Genomic DNA, 19,133 nt, shown 5'->3' on the forward strand with positions numbered 1-19,133 from the left:
ACCCCATTAAAATGGGGTTGTGACCCAGTTTGGGATCCTGACCCATAGTCTGAGAACAGCTGTCCTAGAGCAATGTTCTATTGATCAAGCATGGCTTTGTTTTCAGTATAACCAAAGTAAAAATTAAGTATTTTCCATTTAACCAAGTTGTATAATCGTGGTCCCAATGCACCGCTTATTCAGACAAAACTCTCATTGATTTCAATACTTCAGTGGAAGTTTTGCTAATTTGATCAGGCAATCAAACAGCTAGGATGCTGGCAACATTCGGAAATGTCAGGCCCAGTTCTTCCCCTATTGAAGTCAATGGATTTTTTGTCATTGACTCTAGCAGGAGCAGGTTTGAGCTCTTTAAGGAGTGAGTACTCTTTTTAAGGCCATCTTGGAAGTGATGGTTTTGAAAACAAGAAACAAACAGTGATCCTGAAACACACAGCTCTTTGTCAAATATATGTTTATTATTTTCAGATGTACATTTAATATAAATATCAGTACATTCATTTCATAGTTTGTAAGCACATGTACAAAGCTGAATTTGAAAGCATTGCCCTCCTTCCTCTCCAAGTTCCTTCTGCTTTGTTTCTCCCCTGTCTGTTAATAGCTGCAGGAGCGGGGACCCAAGGGGAGACCATAGTATGATTGTTGAAAATCAATAGCTGCTAGTGCTGCTTTCAGACTGGTTGGCAGTTAGTACTTTTTGGCTTGTTATAAGTAACTAACCCATCACGTGCATGACATCGCACACAATGTCATGGACATGATGGGTTAGTCGCTAATGGCAATGTCAGATCTTGAATACTTGTCTGAACATACCAGCCACAGATAGTCCTTCTATCCTAAAAGCAACAAAGAATCCTGTGGCACCTTATAGACTAACAGACGTTTTGCAGCATGAGCTTTCGTGGGTGAATACCCACTTCTTCAGATGCATCTTGCATCTGAAGAAGTGGGTATTCACCCACGAAAGCTCATGCTGCAAAACGTCTGTTAGTCTATAAGGTGCCACAGGATTCTTTGTTGCTTTTACAGATCCAGACTAACACGGCTACCCCTCTGATTCCTTCTATCCTGTAACTGCCAGTGAACTGCACATTTTTAGAAGCTCATTTTGGTCTTTATGCTTGTAGTATTCACCATTAAGGAGGCAACTGGACAATAACAAAGAATATTTTTGCACAGCATCCTTCCACCATGTACCCTAATATCCAAATAGTGGGCCTGATTCTTCTCTTCCCCTAGCTTTACACTGATGTAAGTCCATTGACTATGATGAAGTCACTCCTGAGTTACAGTACTATAAGCGAGAAGGGAATGAGGCCTTGTCAGTTGAACCATAAAAATAGACATATATGTAATACATTTCTCTCATTGAATAGACTCTCCTTTTAAAAGCTTGACCTCAGTGTGTTTTCAATGTTGTTAACTTCACGTTCTGTCATCTTGCGCTTGACATTTGTGCACCGAGTCAGACGCTTCCGAAAGTTCCCGCTAAGTAGTATGTAAAGGAAAGGGTTAATGCCGCTGCTGGCATAGCTGAGGCAGATGGAGAAGTAATAGCTCACATAGAATGTCAGTGATGGCTGAGAAATCTGAAGATTCACGAGCTGTATCACATGATATGGAGCAGCACTTACAACAAATACACCGACCAGCACCAGCACCATCTTGGTCAGTCTCATGACCCTTTGTCTTGGGATACTGGTATTGTAACTGCAACACAAATGTGAAGATTGGTAACTGTTAAATGAAGATAATATAAAGGAAAGCACAGATCAGTGAAGACAGTATATTTTGGGCAAAATTTAGTCCTGACAGAAGCAGACACAACTCCCAGGGACTTCATTTTTATTTGTCATGTTGTGTCTGCTTCTGTCAGGGCTCAATATGGTCTTGTGGGTTCATTAGTATAGGTGGCACTGAGAACAGGGCTGCCCGGGGTGGGGGGGGCAAGTGGGGCAATTTATGCCAGGCCCTGGGCCCTGCAGGGGCCCCGCGAGCTGCTCCAGGTTTTCGGTGGCAGGCCCTTCATTCCCTCCAGGTCTTCGGTGGCGGGCCCTTCAGTGGAGCCGAAGCCTCAGAGCGAGCGAAGAACCTGCCACTGAAGTGCTGCCGAAGCCTTGGCGCGACGCCTGGTGAGTACAAGCACTGCAAGCGGTGGGAGAAAAAAAAAAAGCTGTGATCGGCGGCACTTAAGCTGCTCTACTGCCGCTGCTTCATTCTTCGGCTGCAATTTGGCGGCGGGTCCTTCCCTCCGACAGACACCCACCGCTGAATTGCCACCGAAGACCCGGCCCTGCCCCAGGGCCCCTGTATCCTCTGGGCGGCCCTGAGAAGATTTTTTTTTTTTTTTTTAATAGGCCTGGTTAATGACAATTTGTTATCATTGAGAATATTGTAAACAAATATCTGCCCCTTCCAGCGTTGGAACTGTGCAGATTGGGGCCCCACTGCTGACTGCATTGTTTTAACTGGGGAAACATACAGGGCAGAAGATCATGGCTGGCCCTTATGTGGTCCTAAAGAGGATTGACAGGAATGATGCAAGGAAACTTCCCTCTACTATGCGGGTGTTGGCTATTTTTGTAAAACCTATGCACACTGTTCCCCCTCTGCAGCTGCTAGAGTGCAAGACATGACAAATGGAGTGGAGAGGGATAGGGAGGAAGAATCCTCTGCAATAGATGGTGGTGCCTGCCATGTACATAAGAGATCTTGAGGAGAGATATGACTAGGGCTGGTTGAAGATTTTTTGTTGAAATTGTTTTTTTGTAATGTACAATTGTGTTTTTGACTAAACACATTTTTCATTAAAAGAATCTGCTTTCTATGGACAATTTGAAAAACAGAATGCCCCAAAATTGTAATATTTTGTGCAAAAACCAAAATATATGGATTTGGCAATGCTGCTGCAAAGCCTCATGGGTATTGTAGTTTGGTTGTCTCCTTCTCTTCTATGAGCTGGCTCCTTGGCAAGACTACATCTTCTATCCTGCATCATGACCAAGGAATCTCATGATACACCACCTCTTCTCTCTAAGAGAGAAGATCATGGTGCATTTTGGGAGATGTAGTTTGACCAGGTTGCCTGGCCCATAAAGGAGAATGGGAACTTGAGAAACCTGAGCTACTACTCCTGTAAGGCACCCACAGCATTTCCAAATAGAAATGCCTTGGTCAAAATGTTTCAGTTTTTGACCTTTTTTTTAAAATATTTGAATTTCTGCCAAAAATTTAAATTTTCCATGGAAAATTTTAGATTTTTTAAAATTTAATTTAAATTTTCTGAACTTCCTATTTCCCTCCTCCCCAAATTTTCAGCTATCTCTAATCAAGAATTTGGTCCTCTCTATCAAGAGTTCTAACTCAGTCAACACCTGAAATCATTACATTTAAAAAAAAAACCTGCTTCAACCAAAAGACAAAACCACACCAATTTCCCATCAAAGTTTGGAGAAGCAATTCTTTTTTGAGATAAAAAACTGTATGCACAATTGCAGCCAGGAACCTCTTTCTTTTGGGTTATGTTATAATCTCCTGAAATAGGGGTTTGCAATGGAAATACTGATATAGCTCAGTACAGGAGTAGCAGGGTGACAAAGCTAAGTACAGATGTAACTGGGTGAAATATAATGGCCTGTGTTATAAAGGATGCTAGACAAAATGATCTAAAGCCTTTAGGGGTTTAAACTCTATGTATGTATGAGCCTTAATTCATTATGTTTTGGAAGAGTTTCTGTTAATAATTCCATCACATACCTTCATGCAACAGCATTCATATCTGAGAAAGTGTTTGTCCACCAAACCAAACATAATTATGGGCCTGAGACTACAAGGTGCTGTGTATCTGGTTTGAGGTGCTGAGTACCCTCAACTCCCACTGACATCATGGGAGTGAAGGGTATACAGCGCCTTTCAGGACCTGGCCCACTGCAAACAAGTTCTTCCCACCCCTAGTAGCATATCTGGAATATAACATACGTTACCATCCTGCTTGCTTGTTTTGCTGATACATCTCCCATGTGTAACATAAAATCAATATATAGCAAATGAATATCAGTGGTAATGGGAAAAAGAAAGTTGTGATAGTCAGATAAAGCGTGTACCTGGAAAACAAAATGCAGAGAGAACAGACAGCTTGTTTGCATAATGCATATAAATAACCTCAGAAATGGAAAAAAATATAGACAACATTTTTCAGAAAGTGGCCTCTGATTTTGGGTTTCCTGGGACCTCACTTTTGGAACCACAATTGAAGTCAAGGGCAGTTGTGAGTGTTCAGCACTTCTGAGGATAAACTCCCCAAACACTCAAGCTAGGCCCTCAAAAACTGAGGAACACAAAATCAGAGGCCTCTTTTGAACATTTTGGCTGAGATTTAATTATAGGACAAGATATGACGTGTACAGTTAGAGGGTCATGTACTTTGGGCATCATTCTGAAAGAACATGAAACATACAAATATGAACTCAGTAGAGTATCAACTTTTTCAAAAGTGCTCAGGGTTGACCTAACTCGCCCATCATTGAAGTCAATGGTAAAATTTCCATTGATTTCTAGTATCATTAGTTCCTAGCACTATTATTAATGCCAAGCACATCTGAAAAGCCAAACCTTCTTTTATTCCCCTCCCCTCCTCCCCGCCCCTCAAAAAAAAAAAAGACAATTGTAGAAATAAGGCAAGAATCTGGGCACAGCCAGACACTGGAGGGCCATGGTTGTTTCGGAGAATGTAGGTTATTTTTTTCATGGGCCATAGCCTCAAATGAGCATAGACTGTCTGGACAGACAGTGCACTGAGGGATCTCTATGTGGAAAAGAAGGTACCTAATTCCAACCAGAGACTAAGCACTCCAGGCCATATCCTCAGCTGCTGCACATCAGTGCTCCATTGCATTCAGTTGTGCTGAGGCCATCAATATTAATAATAATATCTAGGTCTACTTTAGTGGAGATAGCACTCTGAACTGCCAAGCAGGAGACCAAAGTTCAGCTCATTCTTCTGTTCCCTCATGTCAGGGACAGGAATGCTGCAGACAAATTGGGCCTGGACCTCAGCTGGTGTGAATCAGAACTGAAGTGAGTGGAGCTACTCATAAGAACGGCCGTACTGGGTCAGACCAAAGGTCCATCTAGCCCAGTATCCTGTCTACCAACAGTGGCCAATGCCGGGTGCCCCAGGCATTGAGTGAACCCAACAGGCAATGATCAAGTGATCTCTTTCCTGCCATCCAGCTTCACCCTCTGACAAACACAGGCTAGGGACACTCTTCCTTACCCATCCTGGCTAATATCCATTAATGGACTTAACCTCCATGAATTTATCCAGTTCTCTTTTAAACCCTGTTATAGTCCTAGCCTTCACAACCCCCTCAGGCAAGGAGTTCCACAAGTTGACTGTGCGCTGCGTGAAGAAGAACTTCCTTTTATTTGTTTTAAACCTGCTGCCCATTAATTTCATTTGGTGGCCTCTAGTTCTTGTATTATGGAAACAAGTAAATAACTTTTCCTTATTTACTTTCTCTACATCACTCATGATTTTATATACCTCTATCATGTCCCCCCTTAGTCTCCTCTTTTCCAAGCTGAAAAGTCCTAGTCTCTTTAAGCTTTCCTCATATGAGACCCGTTCCAAAGCCCTAATCATTTTAGTTGCCCTTCTCTGAACCTTTTCTAATGCCAGTATATCTTTTTTGAGATGAGGAGACCACATCTGTACGCAGTATTCAAGATGTGGGCGTACCATGGATTTATATAAGGGCAATAAGATACTCTATGTCTTATTTTCTATCCCCTTTTTAATGATTCCTAACATCCTGTTTGCCTTTTTGATGGCCGCTGCACACTGCGTGGATGTCTTCAGAGAACTATTCACGATGACTCCAAGATCTTTTTCCTGAATCATTGTAGCTAAATTAGCCTCCATCATATTGTATGTATAGTTGGGGTTATTTTTTCCAATGTGCATTACTTTACATTTAACCACATTAAATTTCATTTGCCATTTTGTTGCCCAATCACTTAGTTTTGTGAGATCTTTTTGAAGTTCTTCACAATCTGCAGTTTAATATAGTCTGCAAACTTTGCCACCTCATTTTTTACCCCTTTCTCCAGATCATTTATGAATAAGTTTAATAGGATTGGTCTTAGGACTGACCTTTGGTGGACACTACTTGTTACCCCTCTCCATTCTGAGAATTTATCATTTATTCCTACCCTTTGTTCCCTGTCTTTTAACCAGTTCTCAATTCATGAAAGGATCTTCCCTCTTATCCCATGACAACTTAATTTACGTAAGAGCCTTTGGTGAGGGACCTTGTCAAAGGCTTTATGGAAATCTAAGTACACTATGTCCACAGGATCCCCCTTGTCCACATGTTTGTTTGACCCCTTCAAAGAACTCTAATAGATTAGTAAGACACGATTTCCCTTTACAGAAACCATGTTGACTTTTGCCCAACAATTTATGTTCTTCTATGTGTCTGACAATTTTATTCTTTACTGTTGTTTCAACTAATTTGCCCAGTACTGACGTTAGACTTACTGGTCTGTAATTGCCGGATCACCTCTAGAGACCTTTTTAAATATTGGCGTTACATTAGCTAACTTCCAGTCATTGGGTACAGAAGGAGCTTACAAACCATAGTTAATAGTTCCGCAACTTCACATTTGAGTTCTTTCAGAAATCTTGGTCCCGGTGACTTGTTACTGTTAAGTTTATCAATTAATTCCAAAATCTCCTCTAGTGACACCTCAATCTGTGACAATTCCTCCGATTTGTCACCTGCAAAAGCCGGCTCAGGTTTGGGAATCTCCCTAACATCCTCAGCCATGAAGACTGAAGCAAAGAATCCATTTAGTTTCTCCGCAATTACTTTATTGTCTTTAAGCGCTCCTTTTGTATCTCGATCATCCAGGGGCCCCACTGGTTGTTTAGCAGGCTTCCTGCTTCTGATGTACTTAAAAAACATTTTGTTATTACCTTTGGAGTTTTTGGCTAGCCGTTCTTCAAACTCCTCTTTGGCTTTTCTTATTACATTTTTACACTTAATTAGGCAGTGTTTATGTTCCTTTCTATTTACCTCACTAGGATTTGACTTCCACTTCTTAAAAGATGCCTTTTTATCGCTCACTGCTTCTTTTACATGGTTGTTAAGCCAGGGTGACTCTTTTAGTTTTTACTGTGTTTTTAAATTTGGGGTAGACATTTAAGCTGGGCCTCTATTATGGTGTCTTTGAAAAGCATCCATGTAGCTTGCAGGGATTTCACTTTAGTCACTGTACCTTTTCATTTCTGTTTAACTAACCCCTCATTTTTACATAGTTCCCCTTTCTGAAATTAAATGCCACAGCGTTGGGCTGCTGAGGTGTTCTTCCCACCACAGGGATGTTAAATGTTATTAAATTATGGTCACTATTTCCAAACGGTCCTGTTATAGGTACCTCTAGGACCAGCTCCTGCACTCCACGCAGGACTAAATTGAGAGTTGCCTCTCCCCTTGTGGGTTCCCGTACCAGTTGCTCCAAGAAGCAGTCATTTAAAGTATCGAGAAATTTTGTCTCTGCATTTCGCCCTGAGGTGACACGTTCCCAGTCAATATGGGGATAATTGAAATCCCCCACTATTATTGGGCTCTTAATTTTGATAGCCTCTCTAATTTCCCTTAGCATTTCATCGTCACTATCACTGTCCTGGTCAGGTGGTCAATAATAGATCCCTAATGTTATATTCTTATTAGAGCATGAAATTACTATCCATACAGATTCTATAGAACATGTGAATTCTCTTAAGATTTTTGCTTCATTTGATTCTACATTTTCTTTCACATATATTGCTACTCCCCAGCACGAACAGTTCTGTCCTTCCAATATATTTTGTACTTCTGAATGATTGGGTCCCATTGATTGTCCTCAGTCCACCAGGTTTCTGTGATGCCTATTATATCAATATCCTCCTTTATCACGAGGCACTCTAATTCACTGATCTTATTATTTAGACTCTTTCACCAACTGAGGGCCTGGCACATGTAGTTTTAGAACCTTACCAAAGTACATCATCAGGTGACGTTAGATCAAAAGCACAACTCTCTAAGCCGTCTTTGAATTTGATTACTTTTGAGTAGACCCACACAGGAAACACAAGGATCAGTGAAGCTGCCCACAGGCATAAATTAACGCGAATAGTCTTTGATCTTGTTCTCAGGTTAGTGAGGCGAAATGGTTGGACAAGAGCCAAGTACCTGCAAAAACAGGTAACAGAACAATATTATGGAAAAATAAAATGAATTAGGAAGTTTATATAGTTGTCCCTAAAGTAATAAATAAAATATACATTGCCAAAAGTGAAATCTGCTTTTTAAAAGTCATATAATACTACAAACAGGAGGAAAAAGCACTTTGAATCTGCAGTTTATTCAAGCAGTGCTCTGAACAGTCCACAACTGCAGTTATGAGTCATTAACCTTTGGTTACTACTATGTCATTATCTGATTAAAATATGACTATATAGATAGATCATTGTTGCTACCACTGTTATACAGTTGCAACAAATCTTACACAAAGTGTGTTAAGTAAGGTGTCAATAGAAAAGTTGTGAATTGCTGAATATGATTATGCTATCTGAATGCATGCATGCATGATTGCTCCTGTAGTTAACATCCACAAGGTATTTAGCCTGTACATCTTGAAGGGACTATTGGCCCATCAAAGAACACTTAATTCACAATGGAAGATGCCTATTTACACTTAATGGACTTTTCTGTGAACTTTCTAGCTGGAGGATGGGTAATGGCTTCTGCTATGACTAAGCCATATCATGCATGGACATGTGACTTGCCCATGTGACTCCAAACACCATCTTGTTACCTGTAATTTTCCACAGTGAGAACAATGGGATTCCTTCCATATGGCAGAAGCTATAAAAGGTCCTGGGAACAGCTCCGTTTTGCCTCTTTCCTGCTCAAACCTCTGAACTATGGATTTATACTAATGGGAGCATTCTAACCAAGGGACTGAGGACCTTCCAATCATTTGGAAACAACCAGAGACTTAACAAGCCAGCAGTTTATTCCATCATTGCTACAAGCCTGATCCGAGAACGTTGCAATTATTCCATGTATTTGATTCCTTTAACCAATTTTAATTCTCACCTTTCTTTCTTTTATAAATAAACCTTTAGATTTTAGATACTAAAGGATTGGGAACAGTGTGATTATTGGATAAGATCTGACTTATATATTGCCCTGGGTTTGTGGCTGGTCCTTTGGGATCAGAAGAACCCTTTTGTTTGATGAAATTGTTTTTAAATAACCACTCATCAGTAAGTCTAGTGTTTTTTGTGGTGATATAAGGACTGGAATGTCTAAAGGAGACAGTTTTTCTCACTTCTTATTAGCCAGTGTGGTGAAACAGAAGTTTTCTTTTGTTGCGGGTTTGGTATATTTTATGGGAGAATAGCCACCAGTTTTGGGGTGTGTCCAGGGCCGCCCAGAGGATTCCGGGGGCCCGGGGTCTTCGGCGGCGGGGGGCCCTTCTGTTCCAGGACCCGCCGCCAAAGTGCCCCGAAGACCGGCGAAGCGGGACCCGCCGCCGAAGCGCAGCCCGGTCTTCGGCGGTAATTCGGTGGCGGGGGGGGGGTCCCCGCCGCGGGCCTTCGGGGCACTTCGGCGGCGGGTCCCGGAACAGAAGGGGCCCCCCGCCGCCGAAGACCAGGCTGCGCTTCGACGGCGGCGGGTCCCGCTTCTCTCCCCCCCCCACGCCTGGCCCCGGCCACCGCTTCTCTCCCCCCCCCCCACGCCTGGCCCCGGCCGCCCCCCCGCCGCTTCTCTCCCCCCCCCCGCCTGGCCCCGGCCGCCGCTTCTCTCCCCCCCACCCCCGCCTGGCCCCGGCCGCCGCTTCTCTCCCCCCCACCCCCGCCTGGCCCCGGCCGCCGCTTCTCCCCCCCCACCTGGCCCCGGCCCCGGCCTCGGCCTCTTACCGAGCGCGTCTCCGGCGGGGCCTGAGCTCCGTCCCGCTCAGAGCCGCGTGGTGAGGGGGCGGGGCTGTGAGCTCCACGCCGAGCGGAGGCAGCTGCCCCGCCCCCTCCCCACGGCGCTCTGAGCGGGGCGGGGCTCAGGCCCCGTTGGAGCTCCCAGCCCCGCCCCCTCACCACGCGGCTCGGATCGGGGCGGGGCTCAGGGGCTTGGCCGGAGTCTCGGTGCTTGATGCGCCGAGGCTCCAGGAGAGGGGCGGAGGCGGGAGCCTCCGCTCTTCTCTTGGGGGCCGCTGCGGAGCCCGGGGCCCGGGGCAAATTGCCCCCTTTGCCCCCCCCTCTGGGCGGCCCTGGGTGTGTCTGCCCTATATCTCAGCAGTTTGTCCTGAACTTGGTATTCTCGGTTGTGACCCACAAAGGCACAGTTACCACTATATCCTTTAACTGCTATGATGGGGGTTTTTAATAAATAATGGTACTGGAAGAAGTCAATTTTAGGACTCATTCCTAAAAGGAGTACACAAAAAGAAGACTTTAGACTGAATTATTTCCTGGAAGGGGATGGGGATATAACAGTGTACCTAAGACTTTCATTTTTCAACATAATTAAAGGCCAATCTGACATATTTGAGTAATAGGATCCCTCAAATCTGCTGTAGTTGCATCTGTAGAATTTAAAAGATTTACTATCACTACTGCCAAAGAAATAGATTCTGAACTGTTCAGCGAGTTCACTAACTCACAAGTAAACCTCCAGCTGTCCACAGTTTACAAATGCTACAATATAAATTCAATTGAAATTTCATGACCTACATATTTTGTAAAGGGAACTTTCATCTGTCAGCTCAAAGTGGATTAAAGTTGTCTCTGCTTGAGCTAAAAACCAGAAGATTAAATGAAGCAATTTATCTGGCAGAGATGTAACATTTAAATGTTTACTCAGGAATGTATAAGATAGACATTTAAGTACATTGCATTTGACATCCTTTTTCATTCCAATTAAGGTCAGAGCTTGAGGGTGATAACATTATTACTAACATCACAGCTAAGTTAACCTGTAAATAATTTCCTGGGGAGCATGGTCCCAGGTATTTTGGAATCTATGCAAGGAAATTCCATTTTGTTGTTGAAAACAATTAAAGTTAAGTTCTACTTTTCTGTCTGCATCTTTTCATACTGTAGTGGCAGAGCCCAAGAAATATGGGGCAGACCATGAATAGGTTCAAAATGCACAGAATACAAATCAGAGTATGGTCTCCAAAGATGGCGTAAAGCTTCCACATACAGTTGCCCTGGAATCTGGTGCTGCTTTCTGCATGTCTTCCTCGTGCTTCATTAGAGAAGCCTGAGAGGTACTGTAATATGTACTGGCTTGTCACAGTCACAAGGGGATGTAAACATAGCTAAGGGTCAGTGTTGCACAATTACATCCCAGCCAATCTACCCTCCTTTTCCTGTTGTGCATGTTGCAGGGAGGGTGTATGGTGTACAAACCTCTATGATGGCTCTGTCATTAGAATCACCCAACAGAATCACCCTTGCACTGACATGATTCTCACTGTGCTGGTCAGAACGTTTTTGCAGCCACAAAATGCCAGCAGTGCAGTGCAAAGCAGCCACACTGTGCCTGAGGATACAGCCCATTGTGTTGTCAGGGACGGCTCCAGGCCCCAGCACGCCAAGCGCGTGCTTGGGGCGGCATGCCATGGGAGGCGCTCTGCCAGTCGCCGGGAGAGCGGCAGGCGGCTCCGGTGGACCTCCCGCAGGCGTCCCCTGTGGATGCTCCACCGAAGCTACAGGACCAGCAGACCCTCCGCAGGCACGTCTGCGGGAGGTCCACTGGAGCCGCGGGACCGGCGACTGGCAGATCGTCCCCCGCGGCGTGCCGCCGTGCTTGGGGCGGCAAAATGGCTAAAGCCGCCCGTGTGTTGTCAATTAAAAAAGTTGGGTTTGGTATAATTCCTTAGAGTTCCCATTTCTAGTTGAGATCAGCTGTGTTACAGAGGTGGTATCTTTGCTCTAAGTCAGGAAAAGGGAACCTCTGGTTTCCTTACCCTTTACCAACTGACTTCTCAAATAGAACTAATGATGGCATCGAAGGAGGCTGTATTTGCCACTAGTGGCTGCAGAGTAGTGCTTTAGGGCAACTGGCTAGACGGGAAGATGATGAAGGCAATGAGGTAGTCTCAGAGCTCCCTGAGTGCCTTGCAAAAACAGCAAGTAATTAAAATATTGGATTTCAAACCTAAGAAATGTGCTGGACAGTGCTCCCAAACGGTACCAGAGCTCTGCATTTAACATGCAAGGGTAGATTCTCGCCTGCACTGGAGCACTCATCTGAGGGAGGAGGAGGGCATCAGGGAGCTCCTTCATCCTGAGCCCAATCCCAGCCCTGATGAGACTTAGAGCAGCAGCCAGCCTGATCTAAGATCCATCACTAGTTTAAGGTCCTTTAATGAAACTTCTGGCAGTGGAGAATGGTGGCAGAGCTCCACCACTCTCTCCCCCCAACACATCCTCTATGCCAGGAAGAGGGGAGGCAGTACAGATGTGCCAGCAGAGTTCTCTTTACCAGGGGAATGCTCTGTTGGGCATTATGGCAGTTTTGCCACTGAAGTGGTGCACAGGGTGTATAACCCAGAAAGAAAATCTGTTCCTATTTCTTAAGCCAATACCAAACAGTAGAGCTAGTTGAAAAACACTGAATTTTAAAGTTTACCAAAAGAAAAAAAGCAGGCACTTAAAAAAATTGTGAAAACAATCTCTACCAGCCCAGCTCTACCAAACAGTTCAACAATATGACTCTTCTTTGTCCAGATACCCCATTCCCATTTTCTACTTGAATGGATTCTAAACTGGGAAAGACTTTTTAGATAGACACAGTGAACTGTAGGCCTGATTCAATTCACATTGAATTGGAGTTGTATTGGCCGCTACTTCTTTAAGAAGACTGAAATAGGGGATTCATAATCACAGCAGCCTTCTGAAAATTGGGAATTCAGTATTTGCTAGCTGCTACAAAAACCTCTGTATCAAGAAGCAAAACAATTCTTAGAAATAATTTTCTAAGTTAGTAAATCACAGGGTTTTTTTCACTCTGCAAAATTCCACCCTAATGATTTGAAGTCATATTATTTAAGACGCCTACTAGAGTAAGACACTTAAAAGAGCAAAAATAAAAGTGACAATTGGTGAAAGGCTGATAGAGTTTTTATTAGTAGTAACTGATTTTTAGTGTTCATGGAATGGACAGGATTGACAGTCCTTCAGACTGAGGTACACCAGGCAAGTATGGTATCAGCGATAAGGCTGAAAGCTTTCACATACTGCCAAACAGATATGCGTCCTCCTTTTTCTACAGCAATGGACTCCAACCTTTTTAAGCACAAGATCACTTTGTGAATTTAAGTGCAACCCAGGATCTGCCCTGCCCCTTCCCTGAGGCCCCACCCATTCAGTCCATCCCCCCATCCCTCCGTTGCTCGCTCTCCCCCATCCTCACTCACTTTAACTGGGCTGGGGCAGGGGTTTGGGGTGTGGGAGGGGGTGCAGGCTCTGGGCTGGGGCCAAGTGATTTGGAGTGTGGGAGGGGGCTCCGGGCTGAGCCTGGGGCAGCGGGTTGGGGTGCAGGCGGCGGTGAGGGATGTGAGCTCTGAGAGGAAGTTTGGGTGCAGGAGAGGGCTCCGGCCTGGGGCAGGGGGTTGGGGTGCAGGAGGGGCTTGGAGTGCGGGCTCTGGGAGGGGGCTCAGGGCAGAGGGTTAGGGTGTGGGAGGGTAGGGGAGCAGATTCCCTCCAGGAAGTGCTTACCTTGGGCAGTGCAGCAGGGCTAAGGCAGGCTCCCTGCATGCTCTGGCCCCATGCCACTCCCTGCGCTATCTGCGGCACGTTCCTGTGCTGCGGCCCCAGAGAGTGGGGAGGAGGCAAGTGGCTTCATGCACAGCCCATCCCTGCAGGCACTGCCCCCACAGCTCCTATTGGCTGCAGTTCCTGATTCCTGGCCAATGGGAGCTGCGGGGGAAGTGCTTGCAGGCAGAAGCCGCGTGTCCCCGGTATCCCCCTTGCAGGAATGTGCCAGCTGCTTTCAGGAGTGGCACGGGGCCAGGGCAGGAGCCTGCCTTAGCCCTACTGCACTGCCGGAGTTTTAGCGGCTGGAGATTGCAATCGACCAGCAGAGACTCCGTGATTGACCTGTTGATCTCGATCTACTGGTTGCTGACCACTGCTTACAACTACTGTAGTAATTTTAAACTGGGAAACTACAGCGGAAACACAACTACTTTATGCAATAAACATTCTTTATCATAAAACTAGTATCTCTGACATGTCATTTCACAAGGAAAATGTCATATAGATATTGTATATTCAGTTAACTACAATTACTACAAATAAAGGACCAGATTATCCTCTCAATGGAGTTATTCCTGATTTACATGAATACATATAACAGCAGAATTTTGCCAGTAAACAAATATATCAAGCCACATATATGTATGACTTTAACAGCAGTCTCTGCAAACTGAGCACAAAATTCTGCTTTCACTTGTACTGGGGCAAATCTAAAGTAATTCTACTAAAGTCAAGTGAGTTACTGCAGATCTTCACCAGTATAACTGCGAGCACGGCTGAGTTAAACAACTATCAGATGAAGTATCGATCATGTTGAAACTTTGAGGTTAAGTAGACAATGGAATAACCTGATATGTGAATTCATGGAATCTAATAGTGTAGATGCTATAAAAACCTAAGATTACTAGCATTGCCTCCCACTATCACTCAATAATACAGGTTGATGGACTAAATGAGCTGAAATGCTCCTGTCCAAACTTAACTATAAATGATTTGAAACTGTGGTTAACCATGTAGTAACAGCTTTCCTATACTAGGCACTCATACACTATAGTGATAGGTCCAGGAAAGTACACAGAGAGGTAACTCATCTTTACATTTTATGTGAACTAGATATAAAAATATCTTAAGCCTTCATAGAGTCATAGTTTCATAAAGTTTAAGACCACAAGGTACCATGAGATCATGTAGCTTGATCACCTGCATATCAGATACCATTACATTTCATCCAGATACCCTTATATTGAGCCAATGACTTCAGCATTTCAAATCCTCAGGAATTTAATCTCTTGTGTGCCACTGGGAGAGAACAGAAGAGGCTGAGGTGCCACCAATGTTAGAGGACCCTGCAATGGCAGGGAATTGGTTGGTGAGATGATCCTAGCAAGCAAACCATGTCCCATGCTGCAGAGGAAGGAGAAAATCTCTCAAGATGCACCCCACTTGGCAATCAGTTTGACCCTGAGCATTTGAGCTGAGCACCCCAGCCAGCCATCTAGAAAGTGGCTTCTCTGTACCACCTCAGAACACTGATCCATCCTATAAACAGTATATCGTTTACTTTACTTCAGAGCAATGAAGATTCATGTTTCAGCTGACTGATTTCCTTTTCAGTCATGCCTATGGCTATAAAATCCATTCTTTCATTTTTCAAGTCGTGTAACAAACCAAGCTCTTTTTCACTGGAATCTGACAGAATATGACATATAACAAAAAAATATGGCGTTTGTTTTCCCCATGATTACTATTAATCATGGTCTCGCAATCACAATGCTGGAGACAGAAATAACAGGCTGTTTGACTGATCTGGATATGAGAGGAGACAGGTTATCCACCAAGGATTGTTTGAAATGCTCCACATTTATAATGCAGCTGGCACTGACTTGCCCTAATTTGTGTAGATCTATCGGTACTAATCTAATCTATTGGCTCACAGAATCAGATTCTGATATCACTGATATCAGTCACATTAGTGCAAATTGGGACTAACTATTTTACCTATTGATACGATGCTTATAACCTTGGAATTACTCTGGATTTATACCACTGTAATTGAGATTGGCATTTGGCCCATTCTCTGTACACAAATACAGCGTCCTATTTACTCATTTTTATTTAAATTTGCTTTCATTATTCCAAGTATTTTTGTGTGGCAGCAACTAAGCTGCTTTCACACAAAAATATGGCCAAAATAACTGTCTTTTTCATAGACGCTGCAAAGGCATTTCTAGAATCTGGCATAAACAAGGTATGATTGACAGTATGAAAAATCTCGGAATAGTTGCAAATCAGAGCAAGTCAGTGTAGAATTTAAATATATCGAGGAGTTTAACATATGGGGGAAAAGAGTAAAGTGCTGCTTTCCCTCTTCTGCTGACTTGCATAATAACAGTACTAATAATACTAATACTTATATAGTGCTTTTCATTAGAAGATCTCAGTGCTCCTCCTCAGCTCCTGCTTCTCTTTGGCTGGAGTGGAAAGAACTCCCCCTCCCTGCTTCAATCTACTTCAAGCGCTGAATATACGACTACAAAAAGACCAGTAATATTCTCTTTTCTTCACAGTATTTCACATAGAACTGTACAGCATAATTTACCACAGCTGCCATCAGTCATAGGATCTCAGTGGTGTCTAGATCAAAGCAGTGCTATCAAGTAGTCAGTATTTGAATTTATTTGTATTTGCGATCATATATTTCATAAGTTTGTTAAGTGCCTGAGGGTCATTAACGGGGCTGAAACAAGGCGAGACCTGTCATATAATGGAGTAGTGCTTCCCACTTCATAGCCAAGGTTGGAAATAACTTTCTGTCATGTCTGGTTTTCTGACTTCTGCGTTGCTCAAATTTTCCCCGAAGAAGCCAGACCCCCTTGATATTTTATGTGCTGCCTCTAAACCCTGGGTAGAATTTTTCTGGGAAGTTTGTAAAAAATCAGATAAGGAGTTGTGAAGATATGGGAATTTCAAAAAGTGCCCATTTCCTTTTTTGGAAAAGGTTTCTGTAATTTAATGACAGTATATTCAAAATGTATCTATCCTGAAATGTATCTGTACTATAAAGTGTATCAAGATTGTGTAACTTTTTGGGGCCCATTGTATCTGCAAAATAATTTGGCCAACAAACTCCAGATTTGTTTTATTTTGCAAGCTTTGTTGAAGAGAGGAGCAATTTAGTGTTTTCTTGGGACCTTTTCTCCCAAGCACCATTTAATGGCATGCTTAGTACAGACCACCATTTAATGTTCACCAGCATTCATACTTTCCTCTTTCCACAAACTACTGTAAAACCATCAAGATCACCTATTTTAATATTTCTAAGATATCACCCTCCAGCTATCCTTCAAAACACTCAAGATATATAGCACATGCTTCATTCTATTTCCTTCATATTTTCCTGTACTCTGTCAATGACAACCTTTAGTTTTTAACTCTTTGGGTCATGTTACCTATCAGCTCTGTGTTCTTGGGGAACCAGGGCTCAGTACTCAGCCTGACTCACAAAAGACCTTCCTCCCCCACCGCCCCTCATCACAGCGTCTGCTTGAACCAAAGCTGGTCAGAAGAAAGATGTACAAAAAGCAATGAAAAGGCAGTGGGAGACACACCTAAACCCCTCCAGACAAGGGTGACAGGATTAAGGAAACTCCCCTAGCCTCATTTGCATCAAAGATAGGACAGGGAGGCATCTCCATGAGCATACAGAATGGAGAACAGAGATTCCAAGGCAAGAACCACACTGAACTCTGGGACTAGAAAAGCAGGGAAGCACTGCTCCAGATGTTAATGAACCCACACCTGCACACACCCACCTCAGTAGTTATCAGACCAAATCTAGCACTAAATCCTTTATTGGTATCCAAAATACTGAAGCTGCCTAATTGCATTGTGAGCTCCCTGGAAGGAACACCGCCCATAGCCAGGAATGATCAGTTCCTATTGTCCAGCCTGAACAAAACAACTTTGGTATACTCCCTTGAGCCATCAGTTTACCCATAAACAAATCTAGTATTCTCCCTTGAACCATTGTTGTTTCCCTACAAAACCCCTACCCACGCTCAAGTAAGGGTTCTGATGCCTGGATCCAACATCTGCATCAGTTCCACTGGGACTTCATCTTCTCCTGACTGATTGTGCTGGGGGCTCTGCCTGTCTCCAGCACTCCAGACCCTCAGCTACCAACACCATCTGGGATTCCCGATCAATTCAAGCTTCATGGAGTGGTGAGAATCTCTCTCTCTCTCTCTAGGTATAGCCTTCTGACCCTGACTTGTGTGATTGGTTACAGTTTTCTAAACCTGACTTTTGTAATCAAATTTAAAGTTAGATTTAATATTATAACTGTTTTGTTTGTTTGGCTTACCTATGGTTATTACCTGGCAATAAATAACTTTAATGGGTAAGCTGGTTGGTTTTTCTCTCTCTCTCTCTCTGCAGCAATGCTCCTTGTACCTAAGCTAAAGAGCTCTGCAGCGCCCCAAAATCCTGTGGGGTTTGCTCATCAAGTGGGTTACTACTTGCTGAACCTGGGGCATATGAGGGTGGCAGCTTGGAAGTGCTGCTTGACCCAGCCTGCTCAGGCATACTCTATTCCAGTGCGGTGCCCATGGCATATGGGGCTGACAGCTTGGAAGTGCTGTTCGACCCAGCCTGCTGAGTCCAAGGGCATATGAGGGTGACAGCTTGGAAGTGCTGCTCGATCCAGCCTATGGAGTCCAAGACATATAAGGGGTCAGCTTGGGAGTGCTGATTAACCCGGTCCTCTCAGACGCACTCTGTTAATGTGTGTGTGTGTGTGTCTGTCTGTCTGATTCTGGGGCTGGAAGAACCCAGCCCTGGGGAACCTAGGTCCTGCAGGATAGCTCCACTGGGAGGGAATTCGAAGAAGTGAGAAGTAGAGCTCCATATGAGAACACGAGTGACACAAACAGTACATTGATAGAATTATGGAGCCCCCCCCCCCGCCCAGAAGAGTAACCCTAAGAAATGTGCATACCCCAAAGTAATGGGCAAATCTGGTTACAAATTGGTGGAGGAACACGGGCATCATGTGACCCTAATGATGTGGCCCTTGTTGAGTAGTTGCTGCAGAGCGGAGTGGGGAAACTGAGGCATGGAGCTGCACAAACTATCTCTTCCTTTTTCAGACTAAGCTCCTTTAGTGAGGTCCCTCTTTCATAGAATATCTGGTGACATTTCAGTTAAGAATCATGCTTAGAATAACTATAGGACCATGCAATAAGTTGTTAAGAGTTGTGTCTTAAAAGTAAAAATTTTAGAGCAATACTGTGACTGCATGAAAGGGCTTTTGGTAGAGCCC

At 43.9% G+C, this 19,133-nt stretch overlaps 1 protein-coding gene across 1 annotated transcript in view; it reads right to left on the reverse strand.

Annotated features, from left to right (window-relative positions):
• Positions 1 to 1,083: 1,083 nt before the first annotated feature.
• MCHR2 (melanin concentrating hormone receptor 2) overlaps positions 1,084 to 19,133 on the reverse strand; it is a 73,164-nt gene continuing 55,114 nt past the window's right edge. Inside the window, exons 4-6 of the mRNA XM_045011676.1 lie at positions 8,043 to 8,237; positions 3,984 to 4,103; positions 1,084 to 1,710 (exon numbers count right to left, since the gene is read on the reverse strand). Of these exons, the coding sequence (XP_044867611.1) occupies positions 1,386 to 1,710; positions 3,984 to 4,103; positions 8,043 to 8,237 (640 nt within the window). The 3' untranslated portion in view covers positions 1,084 to 1,385. The remainder of the gene's footprint in view (positions 1,711 to 3,983; positions 4,104 to 8,042; positions 8,238 to 19,133) is intronic.

This window comes from Mauremys mutica, chromosome 3 (assembly GCF_020497125.1).
Source record: "Mauremys mutica isolate MM-2020 ecotype Southern chromosome 3, ASM2049712v1, whole genome shotgun sequence".
NCBI classification, from domain to species: domain Eukaryota; kingdom Metazoa; phylum Chordata; order Testudines; family Geoemydidae; genus Mauremys; species Mauremys mutica.